Below are 24,659 nucleotides of genomic sequence, written 5' to 3'. Positions count from 1 at the left end.
AATAAAGTGCACACATTTTGTTCTGATGTACGTATCCACCCACAATCCCATCACCACCATCAAAAATGACAAACATTTCCATTACCCCTAAAATTTTGCCATGCCTCTCTGATATCCCTCGCCCCTTCCAATTCTAGATTTATTTATTTTTTTAGAGATAGGGTCTTGCTCTGTTGCCTAGGCTGGAGTGCAGTGGCACAATCACGGCTCACTGCAGCCTCAAACTCCTGGGCTCAAAGCCTCCCAAGTAGCTAGGACTACAGGTGTGTGTCACCACACCCAGCTCCAGTTTATAAAGGAGGACACTGAGGTGCTGAGAGGTTAAAAAACCTTCCCAGAGACACTTGTCCAGCGAGTGGCCACTCCAGGATTTGAACCAAGGTGATGTGTCCTCAGGCTGCCTCTCTGCCACTGTGCCATGCCGCTGAGTAGCAGTCAGCAGTGGGCGGGTGCCTGTAGTGGTCTGTAAAGACCACCTGAGATGTCCTCCCTCCTCTGTTCCACCATGTCCAGGTCCATGAAGACAGTTTAGGAAGAGACTGCAGGTGTGACTCTCAGTGTGCTCCTGTATGAGAAGCAGGCTGGCACCCCAAAAGGAAGGATGGATGACAGACAGAGACTGTGTAAGCAGAGGAGGTAAGGGGGCCGGAAAGCCCGGAGGCTGGGTGATGCAGGAGCCTGCATGTCCCGAGGAGGGTGCTGGGCCCAGCGTGAGTACGTGTGACTGTGACTGAGACAGTGTGACTGCTGAAGGCAGGGACATAGCAGCTCCCTGACTGGGGGCGGAAGGCGGTAACTGTGTGAAGGCTGGTTGTGGGTGGGTGGGCTCTGGGCCTCGAACCCGGGGCTGAGGGAGATAGTGAACAGCAGGGTGACTGGCGGGAGGATCCTGTTGGTTGCCCTGGGAAGATGCCGCAAGGCTGTGGGAGATTGTGTGACTTTGCAGTTCAACACATTCAAATTCAGCCAATGCTGGCAGGGCCTGTTGTGCCAGGCAACCGGCGAGGAGGAGGAGACTCGGACCCAGCTTGCAGCTGAAGGGCGCTGGCTGCCTGGTTTTGTGGGTTCACCTTGTGGTGCCTTTTGCCCTTGCTGGCATTTAGTCCTCAAAATAGCCCCATCCTCGCGTTGAGGCTAGATGGAGGGAAACGGAGGAAAGTGACTAGCCCAAGGTCACCCAAGTGCCAGGGCAGGACCTGAATTCAGGCTCCCAGGCTGCAAAGCCTGAGTCCCTCCCCGCCACGCCTGTGCCAGGGTGGAAACGTCTGGTCCTGGAGGGGAGCTTGGACTCCTGGCCTTGGCTCTGGAGACATCCCCCTGGACCACGTGGGCTCCTAACCTATCCATGGTCACTGTGCTGAGGGGCGGGACGGTGGGTCGCCCCTAGTTCTTCTTTCCCTGGGGCCAGATTCATGGACGAAGGGGCTGCTCGGCTCTCAGAGACCCCCTAAGCGCCCCGCCCTGGCCTCAAGCCCTCCCCCAGCTCCCGCCCCCCTCTCCTGGCTCTGACTCCGGGCCAGAAGAGGAAAGGCTGTCTCCACCCACCTCTCGCACTCTCCTTCTCTTTATAAAGGCCGGAACAGCTGAAAGGGTGGCAACTTCTCCTCCTGCAGCCGGGAGCGGCCCGCCTGCCTCCCAGCGCGCCCGCAGCCTCCCCCGCTGCCTCCCTAGGGCTCCCCTCTGGCCGCCAGCGCCCATTTTTGATTCCCGAGATAGAGATATTTTGCGCGCACACACATACATACACGCGCAAAAAGAAAAAAAAAAAAGCCCACCCTCCAGCCTCCTTGCAAAGAGAAAACCGGAGCAGCCGCAGCCCGCAGCCCGCAGAGGACGCCCAGAGCGGCGAGCGAGCAGGCAGGCAGACGGACCGACGGACTCGCGCCGCGTCCACCTGTCGGCCGAACCCGGCCGAGCGCAGAGCGGGCACGCCGCGCGCGCGGAGCAGCCGTGCCCGCCGCCCGGGCCCCGCGCCAGGGCGCACACGCTCCCGCCCCCCCACCCGGCCCGGGCGGGAGTTTGCACCTCTCCCTGCCCGGGTGCTCGAGCCGCCCTTGCAAAGCCAACTTTGGAAAAAGTTTTTTTGGGGAGACTTGGGCCTTGAGGTGCCCAGCCCTGCGCTTTCCTATTTTTGGGGCCTTTCCAGAAAATGTTGCAAAAAAGCTAAGCCGGCGGGCAGAGGAAAACGCCTTTAGCCTGCGAGTGAAGACGAACCATCGACTGCCGTGTTCCTTTTCCTCTTGGAGGTTGGAGTCCCCTGGGCGCCCCCACACGGCTAGACGCCTCGGCTGGTTCGCGACGCAGCCCCCCGGCCGTGGATGCTCACTCGGGCTCGGGATCCGCCCAGGTAGCGGCCTCGGACCCAGGTCCTGTGCCCAGGTCCTCCCCTGCCCTCCAGCAACGGAGCCGGGGCCGGGGGCAGCGGCGCCCGGGGGCCATGCGGGTGAGCCGCGGCTGCAGCGGCCTGAGCGCCTGATCGCCGCGGACCCGAGCCGAGCCCACCCCCCTCCCCAGCCCCCCACCCTGGCCGCGGGGGCGGCGCGCTCGGTTTACGCGTCCGGGGCCCCGCGGGGCCGGGCCCGGAGTCGGCATGAATCGCTGCTGGGCGCTCTTCCTGTCTCTCTGCTGCTACCTGCGTCTGGTCAGCGCCGAGGTGAGTTGCCACGGCGGCTGGGGCTAGTTCTTCATTCATTACCTTCGCCCCCACCTTCTCACCGCCCCCTCCTCTCCCTGCAGTGAACTTTGGACCCTTGCAGCCCGCGAGCCTGACGCCGGGCTCTGGGTGACCTCCTCGGGCTGGGAGCGAGGTCCGCGGGTGACAGGCTCTAAGGGAAGGCAACAGCGGTGGTTTTCTTTCCAACCGGCGGGCGAACCTGGCTCCCTAAGCCATTCCGCGTCGGGGGAGGGTGTGTGTGGCCCTGCCCCCCACCCCTCGGGAACCCGAGAACAAGCCCGTTCCCGGCCGGGGAAGAGGGGGTGGGGTGGCGCCCCGGGTGCAGAAGACAGCGCGTCCTCCCGAACCCACTTCGGCGCCAGCCTCGGCTTAGGCTCTGTCCTGCCACCGGCTTGCCCAGGAGGTGCAAGCTTGCGCACAAGTGCCATCCACGCCGATCTCTGGCGGGGTTCAGGTCCCACCCTGGCTCCCGGTGGGGGTCCGGGTGGGCGCCCTCCGGCACGCGCAGGGCATGCCCGGCCCCAAAGCACTGTCTAGAAGCAGCTTGTGTCTCGAGCGCGGGGACTGGGGGGTGGGTAACCGGGAGAGAGAGAGCTAGAGGGCGAGACGGAGGGACAGAGGCGCAGGTAGGTTTCGGGCACTCGGGTAGGGGAAGAGCTGAAGGAATAAGGGGCTCTGAAGGAATCCAGCCCCCGGGGCGCTGTGTGCCTGAGGCCTCGCCGTACCTGTGCCCGCGCCCTGCGAGAGGAAGCACCTCTCTCCCCCGCATGCAGGGTGCGGAGCGCGCCGCCTGCAAAAGCCTAGCTGCACAGGAGATAGGGTATAAAAACATCTGCGGGAGCGCTGGGGTCGGAGCCGTCCCCACCCCTCCCAGCCTCACGTAGCGGTGAGTTGGCAAGTCTCCCCGGAATCCAGGTGGGAAAGGGGGCGGGGCGGGAGGACGCGCGCAGTGAAGGGGAGGAGAGGGCAGCCGGGAGCGCGGCGTGCCTGGGTCCCGTCCCACCCCCGCCCGGCCGCGGCCAGGAGTCCCCACCTCGCCCGCACCTCTCCGGCTCCCGGGGGGTCGGCCCCTGCAGCCTCCTGCCAGGAGCAGGAAGGAGGCAGCGGCGGCGAAGGGGTTAAAGCAGAGGGCTCGGAGTCCGCGGCCCGCCGTTGGGCCGCCGCCAGCGCAGGTTGTTTTGACCACGGAGGAGCCGTCGCCGTCTCCTTTTGTTCTCGGGGCTCCTCGAGGGCCGCAGGCTGCCCGCCCGGGGGCCCCGCCCTTCCGCGGCGGTCCTCAGCGGCCGGCACCCGGGAGGGAGGACGCGGGTCTCGGCCTGGCCGCCTGTAGGCCCCTCCCGACACCCCCTCCCCTCCTCTCCCGCAGCCCCCCGGGCCGCGGCCAGCTGTTGGGGAGGGGGTGGCCGGCCGGCCCCAGCTGCCGCCTCGCCTCGCCGTGGGACCTGGGGGCTGGGCCCGGTGCCAGGGCGTCCTGGGAACGGCGGCGCCCCGCGGCTGCTCTCCGCAGCCCACCCCGCCCGGGCCCCCGACTCGCTCACTCACCCCACGCATGCACACTCCTGGCCGGAGGCGATGCTGCGCTCCGGCGGGCGGGCGCGCAGAGCGACGGGCACGCACTACCGCGGCCAGGTCGCGCGCCCGCCGCCGCCACGCCCGTGCACACGCGGGACACACGCGCGCGCACCGCACACAAACGCACGCACGGCCCCTGCACGCGCTGTCTAAACACACGTGCGCGTACACCCACGCACGTACACAGGCACGCATGGACCCCCGTGCACCCAGCGCCTGGTGCTCGCCCCCGAGCAACAGGTGGGTCCCCCGTGGGCACCGGCACCTCACCACCTCTGTAGTAGCTCCATTTCCTTCCTGGCGTCCTGTGAGGGAGGAAGAACCTCCCATGAGGCCCCAGCTCCACGGCACCCACTGTTTTTTGCCTTGTCAGGTCAGCCCCTCAAACCTTACCCATGTACAACTGCTTTTTTTTCAACCACCTCCTCGTGGCGGAAAATGGTGGTGATGTGACTCTGAGGGGCACTGAGGTGTCCAGACCGATTCCCGCCTCGCATAAGCCATTTCAACGTGCAAGGCTGGAGGGACCTGGCCTGGGCAGCTGCGGAGAAGGCTCCCACCCCTGTCTGCTTCATTCTCTTGGCTGATCCCAGCGTGCCCCTGGGAGGCTGCTGCTGACAGCTGGATGTTTCCCCAGCCTCCCCTTACCATTTCCAGCTCTGTCCAGCACCTCCTCCTCCTTTCCCACAGCTCTGCAGGCTCGTGTATCTGGGGTGGAGGCTGCCGCACAGAAACTGCCTTTCTCCTCACTTTTGTCACAGCATTCTTGAACACATGGCCACAGGCACTGTGTATGTGGTGCTTTGCGGTTTATGAAGCACTTTGCTGCTAAGCCCGAGTAAGCCGCAGGCTAGCCCTAGGGGAGGAGACCTGCATGGGGATCACAGCATTTGGGGGCCAGTCTGGGAAGGAGCTGTGATGGCCAGTGCTGGGAGAGTCGAGGCAGGCCTGCTGGTGGAGGAGGCCTTGGCCACCTCCTGGTCATGCTTGGACCAAGCTTTCAGCGGAGGGCAGGCAGCCCTGAGGCAGGGCTGGGCGGAGGGTCTGCTGAGGCCTGTGAGGTGCCATCGCCACCCGCTGAGCTGGTTTCCAGGAGGGCGAGTCCCGCTGTCATGACACGTCTGGCCTCAGCACCCTTCTCTGGAAAAGAGTGAAGGGCTCCACAGCGCTTCGCCACCCAGCTTCCTCTGGGTTTGCTAATGGCCCTAGGGTGCAGGAGACCGACTGCTGGAATCCCAGAGCCCTGGAGGTGTGCAAGAGCAGGTCAAACAGAATTTGGAGGGTCTGGTGCAAGAGCCAGGAAGTGTGTGTGTGTGTGTGTGTGTGTGTGTGTGACAGAGAGACAGACTGATTGAGCAGGAACGCTGAGATGTTTACAATGGCCTCATAAGTACCTCTCCAATCTTGTCTTCCCCTCCCAGCATTGAGGAGCCTCTTCTGTGGCAACTCTTCCCATGTTCTGCTTTATTTCATTGCTTATTACCTGCTTTCCCCACTGGAATGTCAACCCCATTGGAGAGCTTTCCTCCTGGTCCCCACTGTTAGAACAGTGCCCAGAGCACTGTGGACAATCAGCAACTATTTGTGCAAAGAACAGTGAGTGCTGGGTTGCGGGGGAGGACAGGCCCAGGCCTCCTAGGTGCTCCAAGGCCCGAGTGACTCCTCTGCTCCAAGGGCAGCCCCCGCTTCTCGGCCCTCTGGTGGGCATCAGTCTTTCAAGGTCCCCCATCTTTAGAGAGAAGCATGTCTTTCTCTTCTCTGTCTTGGGACTTGGGCTGCCAGGATTAGACAGGACAGAGAAGAAACAGAAAGAAAATCAGACTGCAAAGGTTCTGTGTATCTTTAGCTGGGGCTAAGTTTCTGCCACCTAAAAAAAAAAAAAGAGAGAGAGAAGACTGGATTAGCTCAGAGTTTCCAAACTACGGTAGAATCCCCTGGCCTCGAGCTGGGATGGGCATAGGCAGTGACTGCTGTGGCTGCCAGTATTATAAATGGCTGGACTGGTTCCTCTCTTCCTGCTTTAATTTCCCTCTGCTCCTGCAAGAGGTGGGGAGGCCAGGGTGCTGGGCCCATGTGAAGGAGTGGAGGCTGAGCACGAGGGTCCCAGGAGCAATAAGGAAGGGCAATACAGTTTGGAAACACTGGTTCTAATGGCTTATGTGGTTTCCCCCGAGAGGGCTTCTTTGAAGGAGTTGGTTGGCTTTGGCATCTGATCTAAATAAGGCCTGCAACTCTCAAGCAGGCAGGCTCTGGGAGGCCTCATCAGCTTCTTCCTCTGCCAGACAACGCCCCTGGTTGCTTTGGCCTGTGTCTCCCTCGGTGGGAACAGCAGGCGGGCTGGGGAGTGTGTATCAGTGTGTGTGTGCTGGGCCTAGGTGGAGGGTGGGGTTCCAGCCCCTTTGATCTGCCAGCCTGGTTGGGAGCAGATCACTCACCTGGCCTCACGCTTGCTCGTGCCCTTCCTATCTGCTGCAGCTGGTGCTGGGGCGGGGTCAGAGGAGGCTGTTTGCCTTGGCTCCCATGGCTGGCTTTGCCCCAGCTGCTGCCTTGCCACGCCCTTGCCCTGCCAGAAACCCTGGGCCTGAGATCTGGGACAGCTTCTTCAGGGTGCCAGGCCTCCTTTCTCATCTTTGAAAGGAGCTGCCCACCTGGAGACCTGGGGAATCTGTGCCCAGGAAAACCAGGCTCCTGGCAGCTCACCTTCCCATACCAAGAGGAGCCTCCGACTCCCAACAGGTGCTCGTGCTCATCATCCACAGAGGATCCTGGAGCTGAGCACAGGCTGAGTGTCCCCCCCACCCTCACCCAGCCTTAGCCCCGGAAGGGCCCTGCCAGCCCACGAGGCCCCAGGCTCTGCCAGTGTGGAGGTAGGGTACCATTTCCTGGAGCCCAGCACAGGGGATAACACAAAGTCACACACCCTTCCATGGGCGAGCAGCTCTCCACCCACTCCCTGTCATCCTCAAAAGATGTCCTGTGTGCCACTCGCTGCTGCCCACAAAGGAGCCATCCGGAAAGAATTAATGATGATGGCAGTGACAACTTATTAAACACCCATTATCTGCTGGTGTCTCGGCTCTGTGCAATTATGCCTCCCAGTAACCTCGGGCGAGGTACTGTTAGCCCCATTTAAAAGATGAAGAAAGCGAGGTTGTAGATGGTGACAAGATTCCAAGAATCCATGTTGTGCTGGCATTTGGAGCCCTTGCTCTTTTGTCTGCTATAGGATTTCTCAGCCTCTGCACTACTAACGTTCAGGAAGGCCATCCCGTGCCCCACAGGGTGGTGAGTGGCATCCCGGCCTCCACCCACTTACATGCAGGGCATGCCCAAGCTGTGGCCACCAACATTGTCACTGTTCCCTGAGGGCCCAGTTGGCCCCGGTTGAGAACCTTTGATGTGAGACATGCTTCAGGGTGAAAAGCCAACACGCACCTTGTGTGATGCTGAGGGCCAGTGGCCTCGGATCTCCAGAGAGGGAGGCTGAGGCGCCCCATTGTGGGCTGGAAGAGGTGGGCGTTCTGGAGCCTGGGAATGACCCGACTCTGCCACTTCCTGACTGTCTGGACCTGTAGCTGTTTGTATAATATTTTTCTAAGCCTCAGTGTTCTCATCTGGAGGATGGGGATACAAATACTGCCAGCCTCTTAGGATTGGTAGTTTATATGGTGTTTTTCTCAGTGTGTGGCTTGTAGCTGGCACTTAAGAAATGTTAGTTGTGGTATTATTATCAAATCCAGTTCTGGGCATCTAGTGGCCAAATTACCAGAAGCCTCTGCAGGGATGGCCTCCCTGCTCAGATTAAAGGGACTCTAGCAGCTCATTTGCCTAGAGATTGAGGAAGAATATCCCAGGTGGCCCTCCTGGTGGAGGAGGTGGAAGAATCATCCTGAACAGAACCTGGAGAAGGATAGACTCCTTCATGCATTTGACCAGTATTTATTGAATACCGACTGTGTGCCTCTCCCACCTCCTCAGACCCTATCCTGGGCTCTGTCGCAGTCAGCCTTGGAGGGTCTGAGTTTGTTTCTGTAAAAATGTCATCTTTGTGTTAGGGGCCTGGGTCCGGGGTGTCCACTTGGCCTGTTCTGGGGGTCTGCTCCTCTGCCATGGCTGGCAGCTGTTTCTCCAGTGGGCAGGAGATCTTGGCACAAGCAGTATGTGCCATTTGCTGCTAGGCCTTTGGGCCCCTCCCCTGGGGGGTTCATTGAATCTTATGCTCCACAAACACTTGTTGTTCTCCTCCTGCCAGTGATCCAGGGAGGCCTGGCTGGGCACCCGGCTTTGGCATTTTCTCTGCTCCTTCTAACACCTCCTGGCAGAATTAGAATTGAATCGAATGTTTTTTCAAGGCCCTCGATTCACAGATGAGAGGCAGGAGCATCGGGGCAGTGACCAGCCGAGGTCACATGGCAGTTGGTCTGAAGGCGTGGGATCCGGCCCTCTGGCCTGCCAGTTCTGGGTTTGACAGAACTCTCAGGGGAAGCGGCTTTCGCTGGTGTGCACTGGAGACCAAGCCCTCCGTTCTGTGGGTTGGATACTTGATCAACATTTGGAGAACACCAAAGGCGTGGTCTCTCTTCTAAGGTGGAAGGAATGAACTTGAACTTGCTTGAGGGTGGGAGGAGGCAGGCAAGTGGGAGATGGGGACAAAAGTGAGGGGCAGCAGGGCCCATAGCCTCCTCTGTCTCGCACGTGCAGCCCCTGGCTAGCCGGATACTAAAGGAATGACCCTACTTCTCAGCCAAGCCCTGTGACCTTTTTTCCCTCGAGTCGCTCAGGAGCTCTTAGACATTGGGCAGGGTTGTAAGCTCCATGTTCAAACAAAGACTTGGAGACTCAGGGGTTTCAGGGAGTGATGTAGCTTTAAAAGTGGTCACCCCACCTTCCACCCTGAGTCTTCTAGCTCCTGGGTCCGTGTGAGTGGCCAGAGTTGGTCATGGCTGAATCCCTGGAGGTGTTCCTAGACTTCATGATAAGCTGGAGGAAACAGAGCTTTTGGGGAGAGCCCCTTGAGGCTGGCTACAGGGCTGAGACATCCTCTTCTCCTTCGTACCTTGCTCCCCCTCCGCCATCAGGCAGTGAGAAGGCAGCAGACCCTTTTGTGAAGGTGACTGCCGCAGCCCCTCTGAGCCCCTCTGACTTTCGGCTCGGGGAGTGTGGAGTGAATCAAAAAGGACGAGAAGTCCTCCCTTCTTAATCCAGGGAAACTGAGGCAAAATGATTTAACCCGAGGTTCTACAGTAGTATGCCAAGCCTATCGAGGCTCTCTCCAGCACTTTCTGTCCAAACTGTGCAGCCTGAGTGCTTGTGCCTACATGGGTGTGTGTTTGCAAGTGTGTAAGTCACATGTGTGTTGCTTGCACATGTGTATTGTTTGCATGTGTCACATGTGTGTTGTTTGCACACGTGTAAGTAATGTGTGTTTGTACGTGTGCAAGTCACAAGTGTGTTGCACGTGTGTAAATCGTGTGTTGCTTGCATGTGTGTCACATGTGTATTGCTTGCATGCATCAAGTCACGTGTTTGCATGCATGTAAGTGACATGTGTGTTTGTACATGTGTAAGTCACACGTGCACGTGTGTGCAAGTCACGTGTGTTTGTATGCACGCAAGTCACATGTGTGTTTGTACACATGCAAGTCACATGTGTGTTTGTATGTGTGTAAGTCATGTGTGTGCTTGTACACGTGTAAGTCTCATGTGTGTTTGTACACATGCAAGTCACATGTGTGTTTGTATGTGTGTAAGTCATGCGTGTGTTTGTACACGTGTAAGTCTCATGTGTGTTTGAACACATGCAAGTCACGTGTGTGTTTGTACATGTGTAAGTCACGTGTGTGTGTCTGCACACATGTAAGTCACATGTAAGTCCGGTCCGAGCCTTCGAGTGTGCAATGACATCTTAGAAATTTTCTTTGCTTCTCCACGGCTAGTGGTCTGGATTGTGCTTCTCAGTCTCCTACCTGCCCTCGCCTCTTTCCTGGGATCTCTGTCACCAGCCCCTTAGGTCTTGCGGGATGGTGGGGGACGTGGCTGTGACCTTCCTACGCGCTGCTCTCGTGTCATTGTGGGACCTGTGGTTTCCCTGGAGGAAGCCCGGCTCCGAATGATGCGTGTTAAAGTGCTTATCAAGTTTCGAGTGTGTCTGGCAAACGGCCAAAGGCTCTAAAAATAGGGTTTGGTTGGGCACAGGGCATGGGTACACTTTCAGGTTTCCCGGCTGTGTCTGAGGATTCCCTTTTCCCCTCCTTAGAGTGAGAGACCTCACAGTTACCACTAGGAACTGGGGCCTCCTGAGGTCATCGCACTCTGCGTGCATTTATTAAGCACCTCTTGTACCCAGGAGCCTGGGAGTACAGGCTCTGTTGTCACAAAGACATGGGGTTGAATGCAGCATCTGCCAGTAATTGAGCCTCTCTTTAAGTCTTCGTTTTCCCTTCTGTAAAATGGGGGTGAGATTGGCCTTTGGAAACACTGGTTGTCTTCGCCATCAGGTGTGAAGTGAGACTCAGAGAGAAATCAGATTTTGGTGCCTTCCCAGTAGGTATAGTTTGGTGGGGGAGACAGATGTAGACAAGTGCGACCCAAAGCAAGCTGGGGTTCCTGCTGGGGGTTGAAAGTGCAGGATCTGAGCTGGGTCTCAGAGGCTTCAGCAGGTCCAAGGCCCCCAGGTCTTTGTGTGCCTGGCCTTTGTGTGCCTGGATCCTGCCTGTCCATTATCTCCCTGTGACCTCAGAGCTTTCTGCAGCAGACAGTGTGTGGTGGGGGAGATGACCACTCCAGAAAGCCCCCACTCCCAGCTCACTCTGTCTCTGGCGTCTGCCCGGCAGGGGGACCCCATTCCTGAGGAGCTCTATGAGATGCTGAGTGGCCGCTCCATCCGATCCTTTGACGACCTCCAGCGCCTGCTGCAGGGAGACTCCGGAGGTAAATGGAATCCTTGACCCACTCTTCAGGGAGACTTTAAGGGAGCTGGGAGGGGCAGGACAGGAGGCATCCCTCCTCCTCGAAGTCTGGGGAACGAGAGGCAGCCCAGAGAGAGCCTGGCCACACCCATCCAGGGCAGGGCCAAGTCAGCAGACGGGTTGGTACCTGGGGCTTGGGGTGTGGCAGGAGAAGCACCCACGTGTAGCCCCGGCTCGGTGCTGAGGGTGGGGTGCCGGGAGGAGGGTGGGTGGGTGGGGAGAAGTAGCCCAGGGCATCTGCTGGGTATGGCTCCAGGGAGCCTCCCTGTGGGCCCGGCCAGGGAGGGTGGCACTGGAGGAGCCATCTCCCCGCCCCCCTGGCCGGGGGCCCGGTCTGTGAGGCCTCCTGGGGACACCTGGTCCCGACCAGCAGGCAGCCCTGCCCGTGCCCCAGAGCTCACTCAGCGAATGGGCACGTGCTCGGTGGCACACACGTGGCGGGGCTGGCGGGCTGGATTGACAATGTATTTATAAACGCTGTCTTCAGAGCAAATTCCATTCTATTCTAACCTCTGGCCTGTTCCCTGGAGCCCTGGTCAGCGGCCCCCCTGCACCCCCAGGTCCCCTTCCCTCTGGGGTTCTGTCTCTTTGTCACTTTGTAATCCTTGCCCAGACGCTATCTACGGGGGAACAGCATTTCCTGCCTTTGTTTCCTCTCCCCGTTGGGCCCCTGGCTCCCTCTCAAAAGCATTCCCGGGCCCTTTCAATCTCGCCTGTGCTGGGGGCCGGTGAGGCAGGCAGGAGGGGGCCCCAGCTGGGCCCACCTATTGTTCACCAGGGCCCCCACCCGATGTCTCCCACAACCCCCACCCTATGCCCGACTGGCTGCCCCTGGCTACACACAATGGGGCAACTTCCAAATTTAGCTTTTCTACCATTTCTTTCCAAGCCTTTATGCCCCACCCTCCAACGGCCCCTCCACACCCCTGGTGAGGGTCGGGATCTTGGAGATGAGGCTTTCAATAGCAAGCCTGTTTCAAGGCAACCATGTGGCTATTTTTTCCTAATCAACTTAACATTTCCACAAAGCCCATCTTTTCCCCATCTCCTCCCCAACAGGGACATTCCAGAGATGGCCAGGAGAAAGGAAGGGAGCCAGAGGGACAGATAGGCTTGCTGACGTAGGGGCTGTCAGGCTGGACGGAAGCAGACCAGTCATCAGATTCCCCGCACGAAGTGCCCGGACGGACAGGCGGCAGAAGCCTTTGTCTTGGATGGGGCCAGTGGGTCGGGGCCAGAGTTGGAGCCACGGGGTGCTGTGTGGACGTGGCAGGAGCATGTTCCCAATGCCCCTTCATTCATTTGTGGCTCTTCACCCATGAGAGAGACAGAAGGGTCTGTCCAGGCTTCAACATCTAGCTCAGAGGCAGGCCTCCCTCAGCCCTCGCTTCCCAGCAGCCAGCCTCTGGCCATGGGCTCTAGAAAGGACTCATGTCTCCGAGGAGTGCTGCTGGCACTGAGATGGTGCCCAGGCTAGAGAAGGGAGCTGAAATTTGCGACCAGAGGAATCAATAGACAGCTGGGGGCAGATATGGGGCAACAGGCTAGAGAAGGGGAGGGAGACAAACGCAGAAACAGGGTGGGGGGCCAGGAGCTAGAGAGACCAGGCCCTCGAAGGGTGTGTGGCGGGAGCTCTCCACCCCCAGAAGGCCCAGCTCCCACCAGTCTTCTCTGCCTTCAGCTCCCATCCTCGTCCCTCCCCCTCCCTCCCTCCTTTACTCCCGCCCAGTGTGGCCATTGTCCAGGGCTCCAGAGGGGCTGTGTTTCAGGGCATGCTGGTCCCCCTGGGGCTTCTGGGAATTTCTCCATTCAGCACTTCCTATGGGAACGCTGGGTGGAGGGGCACTGGAAACCGGCCTTCAGTGCCCCAGGTCCTAGCCCCGCCCTGGAGGCCAAGGAGGGTTCGCTTACAGTAGCAAAGGGGAAGGGTTATTTTTAACTCCACTGACATGGGTTCTGGCCAAAAAATGTGGCTAAAGAGCCAGGGATGGGGTAAGGGTCCACCACCCCCTTGGCCTGTGGCTGTCCTGGGGGCTGCTTCGAGGGTCCCTGCTCAGGGCCAGGACCCGTGCATCTATGGGGGTGGAAGGAGGGACTGTTTTCTGGAGGTGGGGAGGCTAGCCTGCTGCCTGCCCAGAGACCTCGGCGGAGGGAGCCCCTGCCCACGGTGGGTCTGCCTTGTGTCTGACTGTGCCTTCTCCTGCAGAGGAAGATGGGGCTGAGCTGGACCTGAACATGACCCGCTCACATTCTGGAGGCGAGCTGGAGAGCTTGGCTCGTGGGAGAAGGAGCCTGGGTAAGACTGAGGCTCCCAACAAGGGTCCCTCAAATTAGGTGGGGGGTCAGGGAAAGAGAATGGGGGGTGGCAGCTCGTCGGAGGGTTCCAAGGGTCCCCTTACAACTCACTTTCCCCCCACATTCAGGACTGAGCGCTCTGAGAAAGCAAAAGCATCCCTAAACGCCGGTGCTGAGTCATCACGGCCCCTCGCCCCCACACTATCTGTTTTCTAAATATAGTGCTGCGAAGCTCATTTGTTCCTTATTTCAACCCTGGAGGTAGATAGTATTAACCCCATTTCGCAGAAGTGGAAACTGGGGCCCAGAGAGGGGAAAGAAGTAGGTGAGGTCACACCGCTAGAAAGCAGTAGGGCTGGGATCCCAACCCACTCCCCTCGCTTGAACCCAGCATGGTCCCTGGCGGGTGGCAGGTCTCTTCTGCGGCTAAGGACTGCGGTCTGGGCTGGTGGAACTAGAGCAAAGCCCAGAACTGCCTCCTGGTCCCTTGCAGAGACCAAAGGAGACAGTAGATCACTAGGTCCCAGAGAAACCCTCCCAGGTTAGGCAAGTGCCCCCTCAAACCCCTCCTCCTCTTTGACCTGGAGTCCCCAAAACACAGCAGTTAGTGGCTGGAGGAACCTATGGATGAATCAGGTGGCCAAGTTCCACCCCCAATCTGTGCATGTGGGTGGGATACTTAGCTCTCAGAGCCTCCCGCCCTCTGTGCGTGGATGGCAGCGGTAGCCTCAGTGCCTGCTGTAGGCCAGGCTCACCTCACTTCACACCTCAGATCCACAGGGGAGGGAGGCACTGTTATTATCCCACTTCAGAGAGGAGGAAACTGAGGCTTTGAAAACAGCAGGGATGCAAGAATCCACGGCACTGTAAGACAGCAGTGCACGCGTGGTTTCCAGCTAATACTGTACATGCATAACGGCCCATACATGTGTGAGATCATAAAGAATAATCAGGCCGGGCGCAGTGGCTCACACTTGTAATCCCAGCACTTTGGCAGGCAGAGGTGGGTGGATCACAAGGTCAGGAGTTCGAGACCAGCCTGGCCAACACAGTGAAACCCCATCTCTATTAAAAATACAAAAATTGGCTGGGCATGGTGGAGCATGCCTATAATACCAGCTACTTTGGAGGCTGAGGTAGGAGAATCGCTTGAACCCAGGAGGTGGAGGTTGCGGTGAGCTGAGATGGTGCCACTGCACTCCAGCCTGAGCAACAGAGCAAGACTCCATTTCAAAAAAAAAAAAAAAAAAAAAGAGAATAATGAACTAGTTATGTGCCAGCAGAGGGAAACAGACATTTTCCAAGCATTGACAACATGCCCCACGCTCTGAATTTTCTCACTTGAAACCTACAGTGCTTCTTGGGTATAGATGTCATTGTCCCATTTTGTAGATGTGGAAATGGAGGCTTAGCCCAGCTCAGCCACCTGCCCAAGTCCCATGGCTGATAACAGCCACAACTTGAAACTGGAACCCTGGGGTTGAAGACGTGAGAAAGAGCAGTCCCTGGGGCACCCGCTGAGTTCTCCTGCCAGGCAGGGGAGGACTCTGGGCAGCTGCACGCTCCTGACTCAGGTTCCCTCTTCTCCCAGGTTCCCTGAGCGTTGCCGAGCCAGCCATGATCGCCGAGTGCAAGACGCGCACTGAGGTGTTCGAGATCTCCCGGCGCCTCATTGACCGCACCAATGCCAACTTCCTGGTGTGGCCTCCCTGCGTGGAGGTGCAGCGCTGCTCTGGCTGTTGCAACAACCGCAACGTGCAATGCCGGCCCACCCAGGTGCAGCTGCGACCAGTCCAGGTACGAAGGCCCCGCAGCCTCCCGAGGCTGGCCCGGGTGATGGGTCAGGGCCGCCCTTCTGGGGCTGGTACCTGGCCAGGCTTCCTTGACTGGGCGGAGTGGTGTGTCGAAGGACATTCCTGATTTGTTCCTGGGCTCTGTTCAGAGACAACCACTCTTGGGAAGCTTTTTCTGGGCTGGTGGACTGAGGCCGACATGAGTCCTCTGAGGTGGCCCAGGCCACAGTAGCCAAAAGCCCTTGAAGAGACATATTTGCAGACATTTGTCTGGCACTCAGAATGTTCTGGGCAGCTGCTCAGGTTCCCCCAAAACTCTTTCTATTCAGGGCTGTCTTGAGAAAGGCTCGGGTGGGTGCCCCTGCATATTTCACACCAGCGTGTGTCAACAAGCTGTGTCTTTAACAAGGAGGGTGCAGAGAGGCCCACCAGGTGACCGACACCATGGAGCTGGGGCAGGTCCCCTGACCACAGTGGAATGTTGACTCTGCCTCTCTTCGTAGGGATGGGGGATACATATACTGGTCTCGGAAAATTCTAGAGTAGAGGCTGTCACAGGGAGCACACTGGTCTCAGCCTGGATGAGGCAGGGTCAGAGAAGCCAGAGCTATTTCTGCTTCTTGTGGAAAGGTTCCTGCACGCGCCAGGCCAGCCTCGCCCACAGGCTGGGCAGTGGGCACTCCTCTAGCTCAGTCCCGGCCCCTGCTCGATGTTCTGCCTGCTCGGCCGCACCCCCTTCTCCTGCCACCAGCCCATGGTCTTCCTGCCCACCTTCCCTCCCTGGCTTGGGCCCTGCGCCCAGGACTACGAATGTCACTCCACCTCACCACCCACTCTTGTGGTATCGCCTGCTCTCAAAGCTGCCAGCTCTATGGATGGACACCTGACATCTGACCTCCCCGTTCCCACCTCCCTCCGAGATGAAGTCTCCCCCAACTTCCTTCCAGACAACCATCTCCCGCCTCTGCCGCAGCGCTGACCTTGGCTGGCGCTCCAGGAATGAGGACACCACAGGCCCTAGCTCAACCCGGAAATGCCTTTCTGGCTCTCCATCTCTGGGGGCACCGAGGGGGGCCCCAGGTCGGGAGGGCTTGTTTTGATGGAAAAGCTACAAGGAGGGCAGAGGGCAAGGTCCTGCTATTGTTTGGGCCAAAGCGTTTGCCCCACAGCCTGCTCTCCAGGCTTTCGAGGAAAGATCGACACAGGGGACACCAGGCTGGGAAGAGCGGGCCGCTCGGGCTCCCTGGGCTCCTGGCTGTGTAGCCTCACGGAGGCATTTTGTGGCTCTGTCCTCCAGGTGAGAAAGATCGAGATTGTGCGGAAGAAGCCAATCTTTAAAAAGGCCACGGTGACGCTGGAGGACCACCTGGCATGCAAGTGTGAGACAGTGGCGGCTGCACGGCCTGTGACCCGAAGCCCGGGGAGTTCCCAGGAGCAGCGAGGTAACCACCTCTCCAGGCTCAGTCCTCAGCTCCTTTCCCCTGCAGAAGCTCCCTTTCCCTTCCCCTGGGGGAAGAAGCCAGTCTTAAAAATGGAGATGGGCCGGGCGCAGTGGCTCACGCCTGTAATCTCAGCACTTTGGGAGGCCAAGGCAGGTGGATCACCTGAGGTCAGGAGTTCGAGGCCAGCCTTATCAACATGGTGGAACCCCGCCCCTACTAAAAATACAAAAATTAGCCGGGTGTAGGATGGGTGCCTGTAATCCCAGCTACTAGGGAGGCTGAGGCAGAAAAATCACTTGAACCTGGGAGGCAGAGGTTGCAATGAGCCAAGATCACCCCATTGCACTGATTGTCTCAAAAAAAAAAAAAGAAAAAATGGAGAGGGGATGAGGCTGCCCCCAGTGAAATTCACTGGAGGCTTTCTTTCCATCTTGCTGAGAACAAGCCAGATTCCTCCCTGGCTTGGGAGCCCTGCATGAGAATTAGCCCCTGGCTGGCCCTCTGGTTTCTGCCAAGCAGTGCCCTTCACCTATGCCACCCCCACCGGGTAGGCGTCTTTCAGTGGCCAAATGAGTTTCTGCCCCAGGGCCTTAGCACACACTGCTGTGGCTGAAACACACTTCTCCCAGCTCTCCACAAGCCTAGCTCCTTCTCTTCACTGGAGTCTCGGCTCAGAATTCTCCTCCTCTTGGAAGTCTGTCCTGGCCACCCCACCCAGAGCAGCCCATTTCCAGTCTTTCCACCACAGCCTCCTGCTTTGTTAGATGTGGGCATGGGACAGTGGAAGGAACCTGGGCCTGGATGAGAGAAAGCTCCTTGTACATTGCCTTCAGATACAGGGCAGCTTGTCCTGGGGATGAGAGCTCAAAACTCCCAGAGATGGAGAGCCAGAAAGGCATTTCCGGGTTGAGCTAGGGCCTGTGGTGAACAGCTAGCTGGTGATCAGTCGGGGGTTCAAGGTGGAATGGACAGCATTGGGTGGGAGTGAAACCCCATCTCTACAAAAAGAAAGGCAAAAATCAGCCAGGCGTGGTGGCACACGCCTGTAGTCCCAGCTACTTAGGAGGCTGGGGTGGGAGGATCGCTTGAGGCTGGGATGTCGAGGCTACAGTGAGCCGTGATGACGCCACTGCACTCCAGCCTGGGCGACAGAGCAAGACTTTGCCTCAGGAAAAAAAAAGAAAAAAGATTAATATGATTAGATGAGCATTTAAAAGATCACATACGTGATAGTTCTTTTTCAGTAACTTTCTATTATTAGAGACAGGACAATCTCTTCATTCTTATTTTTTATTAACACGCCCCTGAAGACGAGGCTGTTTCTTGGCCTCTGCCTTATTCCCAGAGCTGAGCTGAGTTGCTAGATGCCATGGAAAGACTGATCGTTTGACAGCTTCAAATTGATGTGTTGTAAATTATTGAGTTAACATAGAGGATGATTTCTCTATTAAGGGAAAATTATATATTTTTGCATTTTCTTTTGAGACCATCTCGCCCTGTTACCGAGGCTGGAGTGCAGTGGCACGATCTCGGCTCACTGCAACCTCCACCTCCTGGGTTCAAGCGATTCTCCTGCCTCAACCTCCTGAGTAGCTGGAATTATGGGCACTTGCCACTATGCCCAGCTAATTTTTGTATTTTTAGTAGAGATGGGGTTTCACCATGTTGGCCAGGCTGGTCTTGAACTCCTGACATCAAGTGATCCACCTGCCTTGGCTTCCCAAAGTGCTGGGATTACAGGGGTGTGCCATCACACCCAACCTCTTTCTTTTTTGCACCCAGGCTGAAGTGCAATGGCATGATCACAGCTCACTGCAGCCTTGAACTCCTTTGTGGGCTCAAGCAATCCTCCCTCCTCAGCCTCCCAAGTACCACCATGCCCAGCTACTATTTTAAATTTTCGTAGAGACGGGGTCTCGATTCGTTGCTCAGGCTGGTCTCAAACGGCTGGGTTCAGGTGATCCCCCCACCTCAGCCTCCTAATGTGCTGGAATTATAAGCATGGAGCCACCACACCTGGCCTTCTCTATGTTTAGAATGAGTTACTTTATGTATTTGTTTCACGTGATTTTCTAAACCAGTTTCTTGGGAGGCACATTATACCAGTGAAACGTAGATGACACTAAAGTCCCATCATTTTAGTTCTAGTATTATGGCTGAGTATGACAGTGTTTCTGTCACCTATCCATGGGCCAGGCTCATTGGTGGTATGGCCTCTGTCATACTGTGGTCGGTGTGAGACCTCCTGGGCTCAGATCTGCACACTGTCACTAGAGCAGTGTGGTGACCTTGTGCTTGCCTGGGCTTTGCCTAGCCCAGTGTCCTGCTGATGGCCCAAGCTCTGGGGCAGAAACACCCTGTGACCTTCAGTGACCCTCCTGGTGTCTTTATCTGAGGAGAGCTGAAGCCCACCCAAGTCCCTGAACTGCTAGAAATTCTGCCCGTTTGCAGAGATGGGCTAGCTGCCTCATGGGAGCTGGCATCTGTAAGGTGGGAGGTCAGGTGTCAGAGCCCGGCAGGTTGGGAGAGCTCAAAAGGCTCCCAGGAAGAAACTGGCCTTGAGCTCAGCTGTCCCTGCCAGGGTGGCCACCTGGGACCCCAGGGGGGAAAGAAGCGTAAGAGCTCCCCGTGACCGAGGTTCACAGGCATCGTTGTTGCGCTGAGTGGTTGGAAGTGTGCGCTCTAGCGGCAGATCCCTGAGTTCAAATCCCAGTCTTTCGGCTTCAGTTTCCTCACCTGTTAGGTGTGGGTAACAGCACCTGCTGTGAAAAGGAAATGAGCGTAGAGCAGCTCCAGGTGCACAGTGAACACTAGCTGGGGGTTTCTGGCCATTTCTGTGTATTGTCTCTTAATGCTAGGAGGCCAGCACTGCTGTCTTCTCTACTTTAAAGATGTGGAAATCAGCGGGGTGCGGTGGCTTACTTCTGTAATCCCAGCACTTTAGGAGGCTGAGGCGGGTGGATCACTTGAGGTCAGGGGTTCAAGACCAGCCTGGCCAACATGATAAAACCTCATCTCTACTAAAAATCGAAAAATTAGCCAGGCGTCATAGTGCATAGTAGTTCCTCCCAGCTACTCAGGAGGCTGAGGCAGAAGAATCGCTTGAACCTGGGAGATGGAGGTTGCAGTGAACCAAAATTGTGCCGCTGCACTCCAGCCTGGGCAACAGAGTGAGACTCTGTCTAAATAAATGAATAAGTGGACATCGAGGCACAGGACATTTAAGTGACGTGCTCCAAAGTGTGTGGGAGAGCCCAGATCTGAGCCCAGGAGGGTCAGATCCACACCCTGAGTTGTGGCCCATCCCAAGGTACCGCTTCTCAGAGTGGCACGGGGCAGGCGGCAGGTGACAGGCACAACTGACCCGAAGGCCCAGCTCCATGGCGGGAGTGTGATTCTGGCCCAGAGCCCAGTGGCCTTCTCACCATGTGACTGGATGGGGCCGAGAGGTTGGGAGGAAACCTCCATAGTAGGTCAAGCTAAGGAACATAAGAAAAAAGTGAGTCTGCTTCTTCCTCTGAGCTTTTTATTATCTCTCCCAGGTCTGGGGGTTGGCTGGGCTCAGCCGGGCGGTTCTGTGGGCCCCTGTACTGGTTGCAGTCAGCTGGGGGCCTGGGCTGTGGTCACCTGGAGGCTCAACTGGGACAGCTGGGCCTTGTTTACTCTCCCTGTAGTCCAGGGCCTCTGGCTTTATGGGGAGAGCCAGTCCCCACATGGCCTCCCATGTGGCCTCTCCAGCAGGGTAGCCAGACCCGACATGTGGCAGCCCAGGGCCCCCAGAGCATGAAGGTGAGAGCTGCCAGACCTTCTTAAGGCCTCTGCCTGGAACTGGCACGGCACCACTTCTGCCTCTTGTCGGTTAAACAGATCCAGCTCCAGGCCAGATTCAAGGGGCAGGGGAATAAACCCTACTGCTCAGTGGGAAAAGACGAGGACTTGAATCCATGTTTAGTCCACCAGGCTCTGTGTCTGGCAGTGTGCAAAGAGCTTTGCCAGCATGCTGTCATTGATTCCTCCCGCCAGTTCTATGAGGCGGGCAGTCTTATTGCCCCCATTCCACGGATGGAAGTGCCGAGGCTCAGAGGTTCAGTCATTGTCCCCAAGGCCCATACAGGGCTGGTGGGCAGTGGAGGTGGGATCCTGGACCCTGGTCCAGATTCCCCTCCTGTCCCTTTCCCAAGCCCGGAAGACCAGGGGAGGTCTGTGGTAGGCCTGGGTCGGGGGAGAGACCATCCCAGTGGTCCACATGCTGATGAGGTCTTTCTTTTTCTTGTGTAGCCAAAACGCCCCAAACTCGGGTGACCATCCGGACGGTGAGAGTCCGCCGGCCCCCCAAGGGCAAGCACCGGAAATTCAAGCACACGCATGACAAGGCGGCACTGAAGGAGACCCTCGGAGCCTAGGGGCATTGGCAGGAGAGTGTGGGCAGGTGAGGGCCGGCGGGGAGCTGAGGCCCAGAACCCTGTGTTTCCTTCTCCCTGGCCTGTGGATGGGGTCAGGGGAAAGAATGTTTCCATATAAAATCCAGCCTCTGAGCCTTGGCCCTCTCTGCCTAGTTATCAGCTGGGGCCGGGTGGGTGGTGGGCTTTGGAGACCCCAGCCCAGCTGTGTCCCCACATGCCCTAAGAGAATGGGAGGTCTAAATCTTACTTCCCAGCCCCTCAAAGCCCCCAGCCCTGAGCAGGCTGGAAATCAGGGGTGACTAGTTGACCCCAGCTCTCTGCCCCTGGCATGGGGGACATATGAATATGAGGTGGACCCTCTAGGCTGTCTCTGACCCCCGCATCTCTCTGCTTGGCCTGCAGGGTTATTTAAAATAGTGTTTGCTGTATTGCCCCCATGGGGTCCTTGGAGTGATAATATTGTTTCCCTCGTCCGTCTGTCTCGATGCCTGATTCGGACGGCCAATGGTGCTTCCCCCACCCCTCCACGTATTCCGTCCACCCTTCCACCAGCGGGTCTCCTCCCAGCGGCCTCCAGCATCTTGCTCAGCAGCTCAAGAAGAGAAAGGACTGAACTCCACCACCATCTTCTTCCCTTGACTCCAAGAACTTGGGATAGGAGTGTGAGAGAGGCTGATGGGGGAAAACCGGCTCCTTCCTCTGCACCTGGCCTGGGCCACACCCAAGCGCTGTGGACTGACCCGAGGGGCCCTGCATGTGGCCCCGAGAACCTCTCAGCATAGCCTGCCTGGTCCCTGGACCCCTGGCCAGCTCTGAGGGGAGGCACCTCCAGGCAGGCCAGGCTACCTCGGACTCCGTGGCTAAGACCACAGATGGACACACAGACTGGAGAAAACCCTTTCCGCTGTGCCCAAATCCCAGTCACCTCGTCTCCCTGGCACCTCTGTTAACAGTGGCTTCGTTTTGTTTTCACTTTGAAGACGTGGACTCCTCTGGGTGGGTGTGGCCAGTGTGCCAGGTGGCTGGGTGCCCTCTCAGATGGGGTTAGAGATGGAGTTTGCTGTTGAGGTGACTGTAGATGGTAACCTGGGTGTCCCCTGCCTCCTGCCACCCCCTGCTTCCCACACTTCACTCTGATTCACCTCCTGCTCTGGTTCCTTTTATCTCTCTACCTCCATCCTGCATCTTCCTCTTGTCCTAGCCCTTCAGTCTGCTCCACCAAGGGGCTCTTGAACCCTTTATTAAGGCCCCAGATGATCCAGAGGCCAGGGCAGCAGGGGACCTGCCTATCATTTTCCAACCCAGCCAAGACTGCCATGTAAGGTTGTGCAGGGTGTGGACTGCACAAGGACATTGTATGCAGGGAGCACTGTTCATACCATAGATAAAGCTGATTTGTATATTTATTATGACAATCTCTGGCAGATGTAGGTAAAGAGGAAAAGGATCCTTTTCCTAATTCACACAAAGCCTCCTTGCGGACTGGCTGTGCCGCTGATGCAGCCTGTGGCTTGGAGTGGTCAGATAGGAGGGAGACTGTGGTGGGGGCAGGGAGGCAACACTACTGTCCATATGACCTCCATTTCCCAGAGTCCTCTGCTCCAGCAACTGCCCTTCCAGGTGGGTGTGGGACACCCGGAGAAGGTCTCTAAGGGAGGGTGCAGCCCCTCTTGCTCACACCCCTCCCTGCTTGCACACTTCCCCATCTTCGATCCTTCCAAGCTCCACCTCTGGTGGCTCCTCCCAGGAAACCAGCTGGGAGTGGGGGAGAAAAGGGAAACGATCCCCAAGGCCCCCTAGGGATGGGGTCCGAGCTCCCATCTCCCTTCCCACCTACTGCACTTTCCCCCTTCCTCTCCTCCAAAACCTGCTTCCTTCAGTTTGTAAAGTTGGTGATTATATTTTTGGGGGCTTTCCTTTTATTTTTTAAATGTAAAATTTATTTATATTCCGTATTTAAAGTTGTAAAAAAAAAATAACCACAAAACCAAACTAAATGAATCTCCTGGAGGTCTCTCTGTTGGCGTCGGGCGTGACAATGAACCTTTCTGCCTTGCCCGGATGTGCCGATGGCTTGCCGTGTGTTCCTCTCGCTCTGGGAGCCTCAGGCGCTATCGCGCGCACACACACGCTCACACACGCATGCACATACACGCAGGCCTGCAGCTTGCGGGAGGCCTCTGTCTAGTGGGAGGAAGAGACACACAGGTCACTCTGTCAGTCTTGGTCCTAATAGATTACCCCATTCACTTAGGGCACAGCTCGTGACACATGGACCTGTGCCTGTCCCTGGCAGTTGATGAGAGATGGGTTTCCACAGCCTAAGGGTCTCCATAGAGGAAGTGGATCCTCAGGATCGTGGGGTGGGTTGGTTGTGGGGAGGGGGTGCCCACTTCAGGGAACACTGGAAAAGTCCCAGAGTGGGAGGTGGGATTTGGAAGGAAACAGCGGAAAGCAGGGTCTGGGGTCTAGTCTCTGCTTAGCCCTTAGCCAGCTGTGTGGCCTTGGGTGAGTCCCAGACCTACTCCGGCCGGAGAGGATGAGGAGAGATGCATGGCTTCCAAGCTCCTGTGTTCTTCCATTTCTCTTTCTGATGAAGACTTGGGTACCAGCCCACAAAAAAGAGGCTAAATGTGCTGGCACGGTGGCTCACGCCTGTAATTCCAGCACTTTGGGAGGCCGAAGCGGGTGGATCATGAAGTCAGAAGTTCGACACCAGCCTGGCCAACATAGTGAAACCCCATCTCTACTAAAAATACTAAAAGATTAGCCAGGTGTGGTGGCAAGTTCCTGTAATCCCAGCTACTTTCAAGCCTGAGGAAAGGAGAATTGCTTGAACCTGGGAGGTGGAGGTTGCAGCAAGCTAAGATCGCGCCACTGCATTCCAGCCCACGCAACAGTGCAAGACTCTGTCTCAAAAAAAAAAAAAGAGGCTAAATGTGTTCTAGGTCCCACCTGCAGTGTAGACTGGGGCCGAGAGGAACCCAGGAGTGAAAGATCTGGCTCATAAGTACAATCTAAAACAAAAACCATTTTGCCCCCTGAAGTAGTGAGCTCCCCGTCACTGGAAGTGTGTAAGAGAAAACTGGGTAACAATGTGGCTGAGGTTAGACTGAATAACATTTGGGCTCCCTGCAATTGATTGAAAGATTGACTGATTTGTTTCTTCACTCGCCTTCTTGAACCTCTGCCCTGTGCCTGTCACAGCCAGGAGGTTTCATAGGTAATTTGATTTGAATTCATCCTGGGGTTCCTAGCCTTTGAGGAAGTAGAGTCCCCCGTGGTGGTAGTGGGCCATGCAGATCAGAGGGATCTGTTTACCTGGCAGCTCCCGCCCCTGTCTGTCCAATCCTGACTGAGGCCCTCCCTTCTCCCCTTAATCCCCAGGGTTCTCAGTTCCCTGGGGACAAGAGAAGGATCTGGCCGGGAGGAGGAAGAGACAGCTCCATCAGGAGGCAGAGGTCAGCTGGAGCACCCAGTGCACATGGCATCCTGGCAGCTACCAACAGCTG

At 57.3% G+C, this 24,659-nt stretch overlaps 1 protein-coding gene across 4 annotated transcripts; it reads left to right on the top strand.

Moving 5' to 3' along the window:
• Positions 1 to 1,593: 1,593 nt before the first annotated feature.
• On the top strand, positions 1,594 to 23,144 carry PDGFB (platelet derived growth factor subunit B). Of its 4 annotated transcripts, none has more exons than XM_035271997.3 (7): positions 1,594 to 2,653; positions 11,080 to 11,176; positions 13,421 to 13,510; positions 15,101 to 15,306; positions 16,600 to 16,744; positions 21,023 to 21,173; positions 21,700 to 23,144. In XM_035271997.3, exons 1-6 carry the CDS (start codon positions 2,591 to 2,593, stop codon positions 21,145 to 21,147), a joined length of 726 nt encoding a protein of 241 aa, XP_035127888.3. In that variant the 5' UTR covers positions 1,594 to 2,590; the 3' UTR covers positions 21,148 to 21,173; positions 21,700 to 23,144. The 4 variants fall into 4 exon arrangements, with proteins under 4 accessions (XP_035127888.3, XP_008977678.4, XP_078197293.1 ...); XM_008979430.6 differs by having other exon boundaries at positions 21,550 to 23,144; XM_078341167.1 differs by lacking the exon at positions 1,594 to 2,653 and adding an exon at positions 3,244 to 3,300 and having other exon boundaries at positions 21,550 to 23,144.
• The last annotated feature ends 1,515 nt before the right edge of the window (positions 23,145 to 24,659 follow it).

This window comes from Callithrix jacchus, chromosome 1 (assembly GCF_049354715.1).
Source record: "Callithrix jacchus isolate 240 chromosome 1, calJac240_pri, whole genome shotgun sequence".
NCBI lineage: Eukaryota > Metazoa > Chordata > Mammalia > Primates > Cebidae > Callithrix > Callithrix jacchus.
Note: the sequence above shows the minus strand (reverse complement) of the source record. Positions and strands in the feature narration are given on the sequence as shown.

What these genes read in the sequence shown, in the direction of transcription:
- PDGFB (XM_035271997.3), top strand. Translation starts at nt 2,591, where the DNA reads ATGAATCGCTGCTGGGCGCTCTTCCTGTCTCTCTGCTGCTACCTGCGT. An exon ending in TGCGTCTGGTCAGCGCCGAG is followed by an intron (nt 2,654 to 11,079) that starts GTGAGTTGCCAC and finishes TCTGCCCGGCAG; the next exon opens with GGGGACCCCATTCCTGAGGA. An exon ending in GCTGCAGGGAGACTCCGGAG is followed by an intron (nt 11,177 to 13,420) that starts GTAAATGGAATC and finishes CTTCTCCTGCAG; the next exon opens with AGGAAGATGGGGCTGAGCTG.